This window comes from Cyclopterus lumpus, chromosome 11 (genome assembly GCF_009769545.1).
Source record: "Cyclopterus lumpus isolate fCycLum1 chromosome 11, fCycLum1.pri, whole genome shotgun sequence".
Taxonomy (NCBI): Eukaryota; Metazoa; Chordata; class Actinopteri; order Perciformes; family Cyclopteridae; genus Cyclopterus; species Cyclopterus lumpus.
Window position 1 is genome coordinate 3,698,234 of NC_046976.1, and position 11,914 is coordinate 3,710,147.

Sequence of the window (11,914 nt, forward strand, 5' to 3'; positions counted from 1 at the left end):
GGGTTGTCAAACCTTTTCGAAAAGGGTGTATTTATAATAAAATGGTGACATGGAATTTTATTGTAACACCGTACGCTATGTAAATAAACATGAAAATTAAAGTTTTCTCTCTGGTTTATTGTTACATTTTGAAAGATCATGTTGGCTTTAAATCCGATAAATATGTGTTTAATGTGTAGATGGCAGCACACTAAAAGCCAACAAGAATAGCTCCACTTTAGTGATATTAAAAACAAACTTATTTATTAGAACTGCTCGAAAATTGCATACCCAAACTAAAGAGGGTGCATCTCTGCAACCACAACGTATATTTTAATATTTTTTGTTATAATTGTGAGCTATTTTTCATATATGTAAATATCAGTCTATATGTTACTGGTTATTATTAAATGAAGTTGGCACACAGCACAAATGAAAAGAATTCAGGTTTGTCTGAAAAAAAAGAAGCACTTTTAGGAAGATAAATATTTAGGAATGATGCAGCTGACCGTTTGAACCTTTCATAAATCATAGTAAAATATGTGATACGTCTCTGCAAAAGCTGACTGTAAAGTGAAGCAGAAAAGAAATTAGAGAGTATTTGGTTAAAAAAATTCAGGTGAGATCTGGCATTTCCTTCTCTAATCTTTTCTTTATTATTTAAATTATGTTTAGAGCACATACAAGTGGATGATATATTATTAAATGATTAATTGTCCAATATAAAATAATAAATAGGGAACCCTAGGGTCCCCTATTTCGGGGGCCTTCGTTCTCAGGAGGTTAAAGGTAATAGGGGGAGGATGGTTTTGGAGTCAAAGTTTTATACAGTTCAACTCCTGTAAACTCACTGGAGGCAAAAGTAAAACCATGATACTCATTAAAGGCAGAGAAGCACATCATTGTTATATTATCATTGCAAAATGTAATGTATACTGTTATGGAATTAGTATAATGACACTTCATATTTAAACCTGTTGATATTTTTGGTATAGTATAACATGAAAAGACTAAAGGTACTAGTTAGCCCATCGAAAAATGAGTAATATATAGTATGTTGAAAAGTCATAGAATAGTCTATACAATGTTTTTTTAAGCATTCCTAGTATAGTATGTCTAAATTAAACATGTCCAAAGTTTAAAAAAAGCCATTTTAGCGTGTTGAAAAAGTCATAATATATCATGTTGAATTTGGTCTTTTTTGTATTCATAGTTATAGTATGTAAAAAAAGTAATGTTAAGGTAATTAATGTATCTCAAAAAGAAATGTGATGGTATATTTAGTAAGTCAGTATGTACATAAAGTAAAAAAACAAAGTAATGGCACATAAAAAAAGACAAGAAAACCTCAAGGGGTCCATCCCAAGTCTCTTATTTGTCATTTCACTACTCCATCTTTACTTGAACCAAAGTTTTTCTGAGGCGTCATAAAGGATGGATCTCTGAGGAGCGAGGATGCACAAGAGCGCCTTTGAGAAAGTGTATTAGCGGCCAACACGCCCCCAATGTGTTCCTCTGTTATTTGATTGGACGCTGCATCTGTGACTACCCTCCCACTCTGCTGGCTGCGGTCGAATAGTCCACAAAAATGACCTCCGAACATCCACCACTTTTCCTTGACCTCTGTGGAAAACATCACAGGGTCAAAGAAAGATGGGAAGGTTTTCTGAGTCATCTGGTTTAAATATGTTCATTGGAGGTCTGAACAACAAAAGGACCACAAACAACTTTCATTTATACAATCTTATCTTTTCGTGATGTGTTATGTCCCTCTATAACTTTTATTATGAATACAATTATTAATTCAGAGTGAGCTGAAGAGAATAGAATAAATTACAAAACAATTTTAAGAAAAAAATGTGCATCTTAGAATATGCATTTAAAAAAATGTATCAAACTGAATTGACCTTGCTTCATTCAGGTGTGATATCACCCAAAAAAGCCACAATGTTGTATTGTGAAATGTGTATTCTGAATAACTACAGCTCTGTTGACGTCATTGCTGGGTAGTTCAATTCAATTCAGTTTATTTTGTATAGCCCAATATCACAAATTACAAATTTGCCTCAGAGGGCTTTACAATCTGTACACATACACATCCCTGACCTTTGACCTCACATAGAATCAGGAAAAACTCCCCAAAAATAACCTTTCGCAGGGAAAAAAGGAAAGAAACCTTCAGGAGAGCAACAGAGGAGGATCCCTCTCCCCGGATGGACAGAAGCGATAGATGTCATGTGTACAGAATGAACAGCATTTACAAAGTTACATAAACACATTACATGAATATGACAATGTATGAATGGAACTCCAATCCATGAAACAAAAGGAGGTAGAGAGGAGGGGGCGGGGCATCAGCAGGGCCAACGCGGGAGGCCGGCTCACCAGGCATCAGACACCTCCAGGTCCAATGGACCCTATGAGACGTGAAGTCACAACGACTCCGGGGAGGAAGCAGAGTTAATAAGGTGCAATAGAGAGATGTAAATTCATCCATAAGGAGAGAGAGAAGAGGAGATAGGTGCTCAGTGTATCCTAAAACATCCCCCAGCAGCCTATAAGCCTATAGCAGCATATCAAGGGGCTCGACCAGGGCAAACCTGAATCAGCCCTAACTATAAGCAAGTGAATTTCTGTATTAGGATTCTGATCATATTGGGCTCTTATTTGGTTTATTTTTATGTGCTTTCATTTCGAATGCGAGTTGGTATGTTTGCTCAAAAGAGTTATGTTTTGTCTGGTAGAAGAGCTCCACATTGCCGCTTTTAATAACCGTCACGGTCTCTGAACCATTAAGACATACTGGTTTTGAACCATCGGTGGGAAGAATTCACATTTAATGGTAAATTAACCTGTACTTGTATATAGATCTTTTCTAGTCTTCTGACCACTCTCAGCACTACGTGACACCATTCACACACTGATGGGAGGAACTAAGGATCCATCAGGAGTAACTAACATTCACACACCGGAGGCACAGCTGTCGATGTGCCGAAGCATCCACATGGGCTAGCGGAGCCGGGGTCGCTGTGTTTCCTGGGTTGCTGAACGAGGGTCTTAAGGGCTAGAAAAGCTGCGCTCCATCTAAATGTAATAATTCTCAGTTATCTTACTGGTTTTAGGCCCAGGTTCAGATACAACGGCGTCTGGGTCCGGACACGGACTGCGGTCTGCCTATTAGTGAGCCCTGGGATAGTTTAAAAAAAATGTAAGACATATGTCACATGAAAATATACAGTTCATGTTGAAAAAAGTAAAACAAATAAAAGACCTGGTCTAGTATGTTGAGGAAAATAAGTGTGGATTCCATCAGTGAATTTCACTATCTTTAGGACATACTTATTTAAAAAGGGTTATTTGTGTTTGCATTGATAAGTTGACTCAACTCAAAAAACTAATCTACAGACGTCTATTCAAACATTCATGGCCACAGATTCATTTTTTTTTTTGTTTGCGTTTTTATTTCTAAATGGCAGCAGAACGCCACCACAGCGCCATCTAGTGGCGGTTGTCAAAAAGAGCACCAGTTTCGTCTCTGCTTCTATACTCGGACAACCCGGTGGGGGACGTCACGGGGCCGACGTTCATATTTTAATACAGTCTGGTTGTAACAGATGTGCGTTGCGTTGGCAAACACGCCGGTTGTCCTGGATATCCAGGGCCAAACGACCAATCAGATCTTGAGTGGTCTCTCATTGGTCTTAATGGTCTCTGGCCGCGGGCCAATGCCCCTTTCCCACGCATGGAAATGATACATTTAATACAAAGTTCATACTGGGTCATAAGCGCAGACTGTATTTAAGCCCCCACCTGTGTGAGAAGGGGTGAGCTTGCCAACCATTTTAAACCAAGAATAAGAGCATCGTATTCTTCAACATGTCCTTATCCAAAGAACAACTGACGATCGGGGCCTCAGAGCACCTGCGGAAGCCGAAATGCACCCGGTGCCGACACCACGGGATCATCATCCCGCAGAAGGGCCACATCAGGTACTGTCCCTTCCTCAAATGTGACTGCTGTAAGTGCTACCTCCTCACACAGAGGACTCGACTCACGGCCCTCCAGCGAAGTCTGAAGAAAGCCCCGCACGACCCCCAAAGGAAAGAGCAACGACCCGCCGTCAGCACGGTGACGGTAGCGGCTGAGGGGACTTGTAGCACCGTGGCCCGAGAGGACGACGCGGGTCTGTCGGCCGCATTTGGAGTGCAGGGTCCCCCGACGAAAGGGGCACCGGGGCGAGCCGCCGCGACCGGGCCGAGTCGTCACGACGTCCACTGTCAAACTTCCGCGGGGAGACAGACGTCGGCCGGGTTGGACGGAGGGAAGGTGGCGCCCTTCGCTTTCAGTGAGGAAGGGCCTGGCACACGGTTTAGTATGTTATTTATTATTATTATTATGATGTTATCCTATCGTTAATGATATAACATGTTTCAAACAACTCAAATCAGCGTTATCTAGCGTCCTAAAATAACAAGTTCACTTAAATTCAACAACAAAAAAGAATGTTAAACAACGAAAATGGCCGACAGAACATAATGGAAAGAGCGTGACGTTTGATGAACATGTCACGTTATTTTATGTCCATCCAAAAGTCCTGCCAGTAACTCCAGACAATCTTCAACAACAACTTTGTAATTTGAGAGTAAAAAATGTACCGTATATTTTATTTAAACACCAATGCCTACGTGTCCGTTGCGCTGACGTCATCAACGGGCACGTATTCAACACCTGCCATTCGAACAAAAAGGGGCGTGGAGAAGAACTCCGTTCGGTTGTTCAGGGCAACGACCTTTCTTGTTATTAAACATGGATACAGTTCGTGACTTCCTTTAGAAGAAGAACGCCCCGCCATGTTATCATGGATTTACAAACTGTTAAAATAAATATATGGAACCAAATAAGATACAATCGAATTATGTAGCTTGAACAATTAGTTGAATACGCTATAAGGTTATCAACCAAAAGCAATCGGCTTCCAGGCATGAATTTGTCATTTTTTTCAAACATTCTCTGGTTACCACTTTTTCAAGGCGAATAAGTGCTGTTTTTTATTGGATGCAACACATTGAAGTTCTTGTACTCTGCTGTATTATTTCCATTTCATGCTCCTTCATACATTTGTAGTGGAGTAATTATTACATATAAAAGAGAAATCTAAAAACAGGTTCCCACATGATAGCTACACTACAAACAATCTTACAGACTATTATGAATTTCTGTAAATTATAGTCAAACGCAACATGCACACGAATGCAGTAATATGAATCCACAAACATAGCAAAACAAGTTACAGTTATTTTACCTTCTACAAATGGTATACAAGTATACTTTACAAGTAAATATGGTTGATACTTGCATACTTTTAATTAAGGGTTTGGATGCATAACTTAATTTGTAGTGGAGTATTTTCACAATGTAAATACTTCCTCTCCCACACATTAGGGTTTGCTAACTACACCATGGACTCAGAAATATTCATGATATTTCTTCTCACTTTTGTTCATTGCAAAATAAATTAACAATGAATTCATCAGTTGCAGCCCTGGTAATGTGATCATGTTGCCATATTTCGGCCGTAAATCGATATGGAGAAACCTCCTCTCTCACCCGCAAAAGCAGTTTCTATGATACTTAAAATTAAGTGTATCTTATGTCTTACCTTTCCTTCCAGGTGCCCCTTCCTTTGGTGAACTTGGCCAGGCTGCACCTCTGCCTGTTCTTCACGTCCCGTGGATGTCAGGTTACCCCAGCGGCTACGGGCCGTGTCCAAACCTCCTGCTCAACATGCCGTGGTTGCCTCCCGTGCCCACTGGGCTTTACAACAATGGCCTCCACGGGCCCCTGATGTTCCCCCACTTCGAGCCAGCTGCTCTGCATTACCCGCCTCCGCCGGAGCCTGGACCTGCTGCCGTGAGACTGCCGCTCCTCTTTGAATACCGTAGGCCAGCTGTGAAGTGTACAAACAAACTGCTGTTATGATCTAATGGAGAAAAAAATATGTATGCATTTGTTAAATATGTCAGGATTGCAGACCGGTCTTCTTCACCCTTCAACCACTCCCGCTCCCAGAGCCCCCCCAGGAGGAGCTGCTGTCCTGGCAGCACTCACCGTCTCCTCCGTGCAAACACACCGAGCCAGACGTGGAGGAGCTGGACTAAAGCAGGGAGCAAGTTCGTAAGGGGGACGACATAAGAACTGAGCCATTTCCTCCAGTTTGTTGCTTTGTTTCTGTATTCACAACAGTCCCGTTCACATTGCGGCCATGAATGTTTCTGCACACGGTTTGGTTGTAACACATTGATATGAGAGAAGGCTGTGGCGTTGTTGATCAAAACAAGCCAGGTCCATGATAGTAGTATTATTATTATTATATAAGATTATTTTGTAAGTCTCGTTTTAGAATTGATATTACACTTGTTTACAAAGAGAAATTAAAGATCTTTTCATATACATCTTTTTTTGCTTCTTTTTTGTTTGTTTTTCCGTCACGGGGATACACGGAGAGCAGAGCAGACAGGGAACAGTTGAAGGATTTAAACGTTAGAATGGAACCAGGCAAACGGCTCCAGAGGGGGGACAGGGTGAGTGTGAGAGAAAATGACTTTGCAGACCTGAAAGGGCTAACGAGGGGAAAGTGGAAACAGGTGAGCCGGTGGAATGAGAGCATCTGGTGGATGGAGCGGAGACAGCAATCATAGTAGGAATGTGGCTGGAGGGAGGGGCCGGGAGACCAAAGGGGATTTACTGTTTATGTAATAATGTTGTAACTACAACTAGTGTAGAGATTCATTAAATTGGCCTAATTTCCACAACCTAACTGGTTTGTTAATTTATTCCACATCTCATCGTATTAGTAGTAACCAGTACATGAAGCATTGCTTTTTATGAAAATATAATACACTGCAGATCATATTGAAGACAATGACTTTCATTTGAGAAAAAAACATTCCATATTATGTTCTTTGAGAAAATATTCATATTTGTTTTTACACTACAGACAATATAAAATAAAAATCATTTTAATAATGGCTATTGCAGTAATAGTGATGCTCTAACTTGTCTATGGACATTGTTACGGTGTGGTTTTCATTGGGGTCATTCTTAAACAAAATGAAGTTACCCCTTAAAACATGCATATAATCCATTAAAAATACCATCATATATTACAATGCTTTCATATATCCGTTTAAATATTCTCTTGAAATCCCATTGAAATAAATTAGTTAGTTGATACATTATTACTAATGTGGGAGTTAATTGTAATTTAAGGGTGTTTAGTTATACAGTTATTAAACATGTCGGTTCTCCTTTCCCTCCTGTTTTCAGTAGGAAGCTTACGTTTTGTAATAATGTCCACCAGGGGACACACACACACACTCTGTCCACCAGGGGGCCCACACACACACTGTCCACCAGGGGACACACACACACACACTCTGTCCACCAGGGGGCACACACACACACTGTCCACCAGGGGGCACACACACACACTGTCCACCAGGGGACACACACTCTGTCCACCAGGGGGCACACACACACTTTGTCCACCAGGACACACACACACACTTTGTCCACCAGGGGACACATACACACACTTTGTCCACCAGGGGACACACACACACACACACTTTGTCAACCAGGGGACACACACACACACACTTTATCCACCAGGGGACACACACACACACACACTTTGTCCACTAGGGGACACACACACACTTTGTCCACCAGGGGCCACACACACACACACACTTTGTCCACCAGGGGCCACACACACACACACACACACACTTTGTCCACTAGGGGACACACACACACTTTGTCCACCAGGACACACACACACACACTTTGTCCACCAGGACACACACACACACTTTGTCCACCAGGGGACACATACACACACTTTGTCCACCAGGGGACACACACACACACTCGCACTTTGTCAACCAGGGGACACACACACACACACACTTTATCCACCAGGGGACACACACACTTTGTCCACTAGGGGACACACACACACTTTGTCCACCAGGGGCCACACACACACACACACACACTTTGTCCACCAGGGGCCACACACACACACACACACTTTGTCCACTAGGGGACACACACACACTTTGTCCACCAGGGGCCACACACACACACACAAACTTTGTCCACCAGGAGGCACACACACTTTGTCTCCTGTGCCAACTGTCTCTCCTCCCTGCACTTATCTGTCCATCTGAGCTCACATTCCTTCCTCTAGCTCTTTTGGGGATACTTGTATTAATCGTATGTTACTTTATACTTCTACTCCACAACATTCTTTTAACAGCATCAGTCATTAGTTACCTTGCAGATTAAGATTTTACATAAAAAAATATATATGATACGGTGTGCTTTATAACACATTACATTTTTGTACAATAACCGGGTCCTCCGGCGAGTGACAAATACAATAAATACGACCTTTGGGGCTTATGACCATTAGTTCTCTAAAGGGTATATACAATATATATATATATATATATATATATATATATATATATATATATATATATATATCCAGTATATATATATAAATAATTATATATATGTAAATAAATAAATAATGAAATATATAAAAACACAAATATATGAATAAATAAATAAACAAATATGAATAAATAAATACATTTTAACTTTAATTTGCAGTAGAGCAATCTTCCATTTTTGTACTGGTACTTTTACTGAAATGAAAGATCTTAATACTTCTTAGTGGATCAGGTGATTCAGAACACCAGACCAGGCGACATCACACTGTGCTGGGTCATTTTTGAGATTTGTCACTAAAGTGTTGGAGCTGTATGAAAGATTCCAGGAAGAGGCGTCCAGTGTGACACCGCACCCCGCTGGCTGCTGTGTGGGGGGGGATTGTCATCAGAGTGATTAATGCCAACGTTAATGTCGGCATCAGCAACTTCAAGGAGTTCACTAAAGTGCAGCAGCCAAGAGGTGAGGAGAGTGTGTGTGTGTGTGTGTGTGTGTGTGTGTGTGTGTGTGTGTGGTGTTTGTGTGTTTGTGTGTGGCTTCTGAATTCCTGAGAATACGTCAACCAAATGAATCCCATTAGTTTCTCCCTCTATCTCCACATCTCTCTTCATCTACATCCCAAGTGGGCTTTTATCTACAGTAGACATCTTTGCTGGTTAGATACTTCATCAATAAGCAGGAAATGTCACTGTTACAGCAGCTTAGCAAAAAAGGGGGCTGATAACTATGTTTATGTTTGGGTGGATGGGGATGCAATATTTTGTGATGACGACTGTATGTAACTGCACTTTGTGACCGAGAAATTCAAACAGGGTTAAATCATCAAATTTGATTTCTTGAAGAAAGGACGATTATGTAACATGCTGAAATATATGTATTTTTGTTAGACCCTCAGTCATAAATAAAGAAAGTGAGTAAAAAGGTGGATCAGTCTCTTACTGACTCCGCTGTTTGACCTCGGAGGTCGTTAAAGAGGGTGTGAAGTGTTTTCCACTGCTGCACTACAGATTCTGTAGCATCACCTTCTCCACCAACAGCACCTCTAATGGCGCGCGGTGGTTTGCAGGAGAGAGACGGCCTTTGGGCCGAGTTCACTCTGTTTGGCTCCGATACCACTGGCCCTCCACGACTGGTAAAATATCTGCAACATCCGTGTGCAAAAACCGTCCTTGTTCCCATCTCTTAGGTCACGTTGGGGAGTAGGTGTTTCCAGGTCCCTGTAGTCTGATTCCTGTCCACCATTAATACACCCAACGACTGCGAGTCATCCGAAAATGTGACAGGGACTCCTAGTCGTCAAAAACAAATGATGCTCACAGTGCTTCCTGTCCTGTCCAGACACGAGCGAGCGCGCTGCAGCACGTAGGAGATTGCATCGTCAACTCCAACCTGGTAGCAATACTAGGCCGCAAGCCAAAGTGGAAGCGTCATAAAAGTTGCATTCTCTCTACTGGCCAGCAGGGGGCGACTCCTCCAGTTGCAAAAAGAAGTCAGTTTGCATAGAAGTCTATATAAAATGACTCTTCTTCTCGCTTGATTTATTCCCTCAGTAAAAATTGTAAACATGAGTTTATGGTCTCAATCTGTAGTTTCAAGTCTTCTTCAATACAGCATGATGTTCATTTAGTAAATAATGGTCCATTTAAAGTAAAATAGACCATAATGCAGGGTATGCTTTAGTGCAGGGTTACTGTGATTGGTAGGTCGCTACTGCTACCAGAGCCGTACACGGCGTCTCTACGCAGGGACGTTTGTAGGATTCCAAAAAAGGGGGGCTAAGCCCCAAGGGGAGTGTCATCCTTGTGAATGTGTGCGCCCATAGGATAGGTCTTGGGGCCCCTGATATCCATTGTTTCTGACAGTTCATAGATTGGTTCAATCAAAATGTGATTTTGCTCTGTAGTTTTGCTTCATTCAGTATATGATAACACAATCATTTCAGGGTCTTAGTGATATTTTATGCTCATTTGGACACTATCACTGAGATAAAGATGAACTAGTTCAGTGTCAAATATACCATTCAATGGAAAAAAATATTAGAATAATTTATATTAATGCAAAGGATAGAGAGATGTCGATAGTTATTTCTTGTATTTCGAATTTGCTTGTTCACACTCGCTCAATGGAGACAGTTTCTAACTTCCCTTTCATGTGCCTCAAGTAAACCTGAACCTAAGCAGGTAACACTCGTTAACTACTGACAGACACATTCTGTAACTACCTGGACTTACAGGTAAACCTGAACCTAAGCAGGTAACACTCGTTAACTACAGACAGACACATTCTGTAACTACCTGGACTTACAGGTAAACCTGAACCTAAGCAGGTAACACTCGTTAACTACTGACAGACACATTCTGTAACTACCTGGACTTACAGGTAAACCTGAACCTAAGCAGGTAACACTCGTTAACTACTGACAGACACATTCTGTAGCTACCTGGACTTACAGGTAAACCTGAATGTAAGCAGGTAACACTCGTTAACAACTACAGACAGACACATTCTGTAACTACCTGGACTTACAGGTAAACCTGAATGTAAGCAGGTAACACTCGTTAACAACTACAGACAGACACATTCTGTAACTACCTGGACTTACAGGTAAACCTGAACCTAAGCAGGTAACACTCGTTAACTACTGACAGACACATTCTGTAACTACCTGGACTTACAGGTAAACCTGAACCTAAGCAGGTAACACTCGTTAACTACTGACAGACACATTCTGTAACTACCTGGACTTACAGGTAAACCTGAACCTAAGCAGGTAACACTCGTTAACTACTGACAGACACATTCTGTAGCTACCTGGACTTACAGGTAAACCTGAATGTAAGCAGGTAACACTCGTTAACAACTACAGACAGACACATTCTGTAACTACCTGGACTTACAGGTAAACCTGAATGTAAGCAGGTAACACTCGTTAACAACTACAGACAGACACATTGTGTAACTACCTGGACTTACAGGTAAACCTGAATGTAAGCAGGTAACACTCGTTAACTACTGACAGACACATTCTGTAACTACCTGGACTTACAGGTAAACCTGAATGTAAGCAGGTAACACTGGATTGTAATTTGAAGAGGAGAAAACATACAAACCAGAACGCACGCACATATGTAGCATGTTAGAGTCCATGTCAGAAACAATAGTTTAATTTAATGACATTAAAAAAAAAAAGTAAAAAACTTTTAAAGCCAATAATGCCATAGCATTTGGATTAAGAAAAAAAAAATCATCTAATACAGTACAGAAATTTAAATCAAAAGAAACTTTTGTTACAAAACCAGATAAAATAGCCGAATCCTTCGGAGAGTTTTACAAATCCTTACAAAAAATACAGATACCTGCTCTGATAATGCAAAACTTACAGAGTTCCTAAATCCTATACAATTAACTGAACTGA

The 11,914-nt window shown here is 41.1% G+C and overlaps 1 protein-coding gene across 1 annotated transcript; it reads left to right on the forward strand.

The window, feature by feature from the left end:
* Positions 1-3,855: 3,855 nt before the first annotated feature.
* LOC117739135 (doublesex- and mab-3-related transcription factor B1-like) lies at positions 3,856-6,137 on the forward strand. Its single transcript, XM_034545431.1, has 3 exons — positions 3,856-4,351; positions 5,651-5,889; positions 6,003-6,137. Exons 1-3 carry the CDS (start codon positions 3,856-3,858, stop codon positions 6,135-6,137), a joined length of 870 nt encoding a protein of 289 aa, XP_034401322.1.
* The last annotated feature ends 5,777 nt before the right edge of the window (positions 6,138-11,914 follow it).

What these genes read in the sequence shown, in the direction of transcription:
- LOC117739135 (XM_034545431.1), top strand. Translation starts at nt 3,856, where the DNA reads ATGTCCTTATCCAAAGAACAACTGACGATCGGGGCCTCAGAGCACCTG. An exon ending in AGGGCCTGGCACACGGTTTA is followed by an intron (nt 4,352 to 5,650) that starts GTATGTTATTTA and finishes CTTTCCTTCCAG; the next exon opens with GTGCCCCTTCCTTTGGTGAA. An exon ending in CGGAGCCTGGACCTGCTGCC is followed by an intron (nt 5,890 to 6,002) that starts GTGAGACTGCCG and finishes TAAATATGTCAG; the next exon opens with GATTGCAGACCGGTCTTCTT.